Source organism: Branchiostoma belcheri, unplaced genomic scaffold (genome assembly GCF_001625305.1).
Source record: "Branchiostoma belcheri isolate BF01 breed outbred unplaced genomic scaffold, Haploidv18h27 scaffold37, whole genome shotgun sequence".
Taxonomy (NCBI): Eukaryota; Metazoa; Chordata; class Leptocardii; order Amphioxiformes; family Branchiostomatidae; genus Branchiostoma; species Branchiostoma belcheri.
In genome coordinates, this window is record NW_017803987.1 from 1,476,774 (window position 1) to 1,481,915 (window position 5,142).

Genomic DNA, 5,142 nt, shown 5'->3' on the forward strand with positions numbered 1-5,142 from the left:
AAAAAAAAAAAAAAAAAAACAATGTCACATACCCCGCTTTTCCTTCCAAACCACCTAAAACCTTCCATAGATTGCAAAATCTTTGCTGCAAAATGAAGAAAACATTGCCATTGGGCATCGTCAAGTGTCGGCCTCAATGTTATGTGGCTTGGGCCTTGTATCCTTGAGCTCCCTGGCTGCGGGCATGCCATATTCAAAAACATGCTTGTCTTAAGAAATGTCTGCAATAATGTGTGAACCACATCCGGTCTGACAACAACTGAAGACCACGGCAGATAAAATGTAACAAATGACCAGACAGAACACACAATGACAAGAGTGTTTTGACAATGATTAACAACCTTTGACTGTTTGTCGATTACAGGTTTGCTACCTTGCTAAGGGGTCAAAGTTTACGGGGTCAGACAGCGGTCATGAGTCGACCGTTCATCCCTCCGTCTGACTATTCGGATGACGAGTCCGACCGGGAGTCCCAGCGGATCGCTAACGCACAACGGGGGCGACTCTGGCGGTCTTCTCCCGAAAGGGTCGGCGGCGACAACTGGGGCCTGTTCGCTAAATCACCGGGAGGACCCGCGCTTCCTCCAGGCGGGAAAGGGCCGCAAAGAGGCAGGCCCTTTGCAGGAGAAACGCCTGGCGGTTTGGGACGGCCACGCGGCGGGTTGAACCAGTCGGAGCCGTACAGCCCAATTCCGAGTGATTACGAAGAGAGCCGAAGTCGACACGGTGTGGGGGATAGACCAAGCGATCGGGACGAGCCACGCGCCAGGGAGAGGGGGAGGCCGAAAGGGGGTGAGGAGGGAAGGGGGTGGGGGCAGGGGTCCCCGACCGGTGGGAGACATGATGACGGTTACGAGTCAGACGGCCGTCCACCGGACTTCGGACAGAGACGCCCGGTCCGACACGATAGGAGAGAAGACCCTCGGCAGTCGGGCAGACCGGAGGCCGAACGAAGCCGACGCGACGATCCCAACGATCTCGGCCGACCCGATGTTGGACGAAACCGACCGAACGACCGCCACGAAACGAGCCGACCGGACGTCGGGCGAAATCCCCCGGGCGACCGTCGCGAGCTGGGCCGACCGGGCGACCCACGTGACCACAGGTACAGTCCCAACGGCCGCGGGTATCCTCCTCGAGAACGAGAAGCGCCACGTTCCAGAGAACGGGCTCCAGGGCCAGATGACTCCTACGATGGTTTCCGCCCTCCAGACCGCAGGAACCGTAGACCAAGCGGGCAGCCGCGGAGGTACGACCCTGAAGATCGCTGGGACGAAAGGGAGAACGGCCGCTACCCGCCTAAAGACGGTGCCATGCCTACACGCGACTACAACCCCGGACAGCGCCGCTTCACTCCCAAAGAACAAGTCCCACCAAATCGGCGATTCACACCACAAGACCAGCGTAATGTGCGGAAGAACACGCCACACGACCCAAGAGTCCCTTCGGACTTCGAACCGGACAGAATCGACCGTCGCAGACCGGGAGAGCCACCTGGTGGGAGGTCCCAGTACGACAGGGACGACGTCTCCTGGGGGCCACGATTTCCCACCGACGGCCCGTACGGTAGAGACGAAGCACCCCCCAGTAGCGGCCGTTCAGCACCACCTGTCGACCGCCGTGGTCACGACATGCCACCAAGTGAGCGCCGCGGGCAGCCCATGCACAGCCCTCCTAACCCGCAAGGCGTCGTTGCTACTGGGCACCGTCCCGACTTCCCACCCACCTACTACATCAGCCCACCCCGCGTACCAGAAGGCCCACACCGGCCCTTAGCGAAGAACGGGCCATATCCGGAGCGAGAGAACGGCTACATCTCCGACGCGTCTTCTCGGTATCGCCCGAGAGACGACTCCTACCAATCGGACGACGAAAACTCCCGAAGCAGTCAGAACGACGGCTACGAAATCCCGGCGAAGAAGCCTAACCGAGGCTTTTCGTATGCACCGAAAGAATCGCTGGAAAGATCTTTCAACCAAGGGTCTGGTCTTCCCTTCAACCCGCCTACGCCAAGACCTGGGCTCCTGGCACCGACGTCGCTGGAAACCGTCTCTGATGAGGACCGAGGTCATCCCGAGGGACAGCCGTCGTTTGCCGAGGTCAGTCAAATGACATTGTCGTTAAAGAAATGATTTCCGTTTTTTTCAGCACCAAAAGTATCCATCTGTTTCTTACATGACTTTTGTAGTATATGACAACGCCGAGATTCCAAATTGAGTATATCCTAAATTAATAAATCCTATCCTTAAATTTCTAGGTGTATCGTCAAAAGCCGACTGCCTATCCGGAGAAGTCCGAAGACCCGACGGGGGACGACGTCGTCTTCCTGAGCACGACGCTCGCCTATTGGCTGATCGGGGTGGGCGTGGCCAGTCTGGTGGTGGGGACCGTCGGCCTGTTCTTCTGTATGACCTGGCAGGCCATGGCCGGGGCTCCGCTGTGGAGCGGACTATGTGTAAGTGGATGGGCGTTTTTGCTTTTTGATTATTATTTTTGTTTATAGCTAGGAATGAGAAACAGAGAAAGAATAAGGGGATGGAATGCAAGAAAAAGGCAAGAAATAAAGGGCAAAACGAAGGCCTCGTAGATTTTACTGTATGCAAAAGAAAATATCAGCTAGCTAGAACACGGACAAAATAGTTTCACCCATTTTCATTTCAAGCATGAAATAACATTGCACTCTATAACTAGGCATTCATGCTCGAATCTCATATTTTTTTTCAGGTAATTGCAACCGGGGTTCTTGCAATCGTGAACAACAAATATCCGTCCAAGGTACCAACACATTGCTCTAACTCAAGCTATCATTAAATATAGTATATAGTAGAGGGGATTCATTCCTCGAGCTACCGACATCTTGCACACGCAGTCGTCCCTCAGTAAGACATCTGGAGCCGCATAGTTCCCGTTTAGAACTTTAATTCAGCCTGTCAAGCTATCATTAAATAGTTCGATATTCAAATAATTGTTACCCAAACTTGTAAACTTCTACCAAAGTATAAATTAATGGTAAGATCGATCTTTATTATGAGTTTTAGCTAAGATGGATTTGTATGTATAAGTTTACCACATGTTTAATTTGTTTTCTTTTTTGTTTCAGATCTTCGTCGTGGCCTTCGTTGTAGTCGCTGTCGTGGCTCTTATTTTGCAGCTCGTTAATGTCGGCGTAACAGGAAGTGGGATTTCTGATGCTGTTATTCTAATCAGTGTGGCCAATGGAGATAGTACACAAAGCAGTGTGGACCACGTCTCTCAGCTCCGCAACGAGACGGCCAATTCCATCTTTACCGAGATTACATCATCAGTTTTTGAAAATACTGACAAGTTAGAGCTATATGTGAACATAGCAATGTTTTCCGTGATTCTACTTACAGCAGCGGTGGCGAATGTGCTGCTAATTTTCGTCCTGGCACGAGCGGTGTGGCGGCTACGTCAGAGGCAAGAAAAGGTAAATATCTTCCTTTCGATTTGTCAAATCAAAAAAAGAAGAGACTGAACTATTTTCAGTAACTGGCAGCTTTCTATCATTTTCTGACAGAAGCGACTTTTACATGACTGATATTGAGTATATTTCCATGGCAAAAAAGATTCTGATCTTTTATTACCTTCAAATTTAAGAAAAAAAAACTTAATTCGTAGGTCACACGGCAATATTAGCAAAGTCAGTCCTACAATGGTTTTACAAAATCATGTATTGTACGTATACGCTTGTTAATCAGCCTTAATGTATCTAATTGGTACAGACAAAACCTGTTGTATTGTGCCTTCCACAGAAGGGAGAGAGGAACATCTCTATGATGAACCTACCACAAGCTGAACACGTCGAGCACCCCAACCCAACTCACAACCAGAGGCACTACATGGACCCTCTAACGTGAACACCCTCTACCAGATACACTACCGGACTCTCTGACTTGAACCCACGACTTTACAATGTACATGTAAGCAAGCTAGAACAACATATAAACAAGATAGAACAACATGTAAGCAGGATAGAACAACATATAAGCAAGCTAGAACAGCATGTAAGCAAGATAAAAGAGCATGTATAAGCAAGATAGAACAGCATGTAAGCAACATAGCACAACAGGCAAGCAACATAGAACAGCATGTAAGCAAGATAGAATAACATGTAAGCAAGGTAGAACAGCATGTATGCAAAATAGAACAGTATGCAAGCAACATGGAAAAGCGTGTAAGCAACATAGAACAACATGTAAGCAGATAGGGCAACATGTAAGCAAGATAGAACAACAAGCAAGCAAGATAGAACAGCATGTAAGCAAGATAGAACAGCATGTAAGAAAGATAGAACAGCATGTCAGCAATTGCAAGATAGAACAGCATGTAAGCAAGATACTGTAGAACAGCATGTAATAAGCAAGACAAAAAATATGTCAGCAAGATAGAACAACACACACATGGTAGTTTATTTAAATCAATCAACTACGTCACATTAGTCTATCAAAATATCAATTAAAAAGCTCATTACAATACCTTGAAGATACATCGAAGAAACTTGTGTGAAATTAGGTATAGCCTGAGATGTCAGCCCTCTGTCACTCTACAATGCAATAGTAGTAAATCCCAACAATAGTTCCTAACAAGAAAGCTTTACTCCAACGTTACTACTTGTAAGGTATAAACAATGCAGCGTCATGTTATTTTCAGCTTCTTACAATAATCAAGAAATTTCGTTTTAGACGTTTTATTAAAACGTGCAACATACATGTAAAAGCTAAATTACGCATCGTTGTACTTTATCGTGCATTTGAATATCATCCGGAGACACGTGAAGCTCGTACAAAGGCACCAAATCTGTAAATGTTTTTTTAACAGTAAATGAGTTTTGTAATTAAGAAAAATATGCTCATGTGCAATAAAATAAAGACTAATGATTTGTGATAATAGGGTACTGTAACATAGTAAGCTATGAACAAATGTATAAGAGTGTTTATGTATAGTATGCACAATATACCATATGTGAATTGTAAGATATCTCTATTATTGTTCACAATAGAGACAACCAATCTACAAAGGTCTCATGTAGTTAATAATAAAATGAATAAACATGAAGACAAAATTCACAACTAGGGTTTTGGAATCACCTCTACTAGTTGTGCAGTGGCTGTGTGTGGCTAG

The 5,142-nt window shown here is 46.9% G+C and overlaps 1 protein-coding gene across 1 annotated transcript; it reads left to right on the plus strand.

The window, feature by feature from the left end:
• Window positions 1-366: 366 nt before the first annotated feature.
• Window positions 367-4,316, plus strand: LOC109476387 (serine/arginine repetitive matrix protein 1-like). The gene is made up of 5 exons (XM_019777321.1): window positions 367-2,099; window positions 2,258-2,455; window positions 2,725-2,775; window positions 3,101-3,448; window positions 3,774-4,316. The coding sequence occupies exons 1-5, from the start codon at window positions 414-416 to the stop codon at window positions 3,876-3,878; spliced, it is 2,388 nt and encodes a 795-aa protein (XP_019632880.1). The 5' UTR covers window positions 367-413; the 3' UTR covers window positions 3,879-4,316.
• Window positions 4,317-5,142: the final 826 nt, after the last annotated feature.

What these genes read in the sequence shown, in the direction of transcription:
- LOC109476387 (XM_019777321.1), top strand. Translation starts at nt 414, where the DNA reads ATGAGTCGACCGTTCATCCCTCCGTCTGACTATTCGGATGACGAGTCC. An exon ending in GACAGCCGTCGTTTGCCGAG is followed by an intron (nt 2,100 to 2,257) that starts GTCAGTCAAATG and finishes TTAAATTTCTAG; the next exon opens with GTGTATCGTCAAAAGCCGAC. An exon ending in ACAACAAATATCCGTCCAAG is followed by an intron (nt 2,776 to 3,100) that starts GTACCAACACAT and finishes TTTTTGTTTCAG; the next exon opens with ATCTTCGTCGTGGCCTTCGT.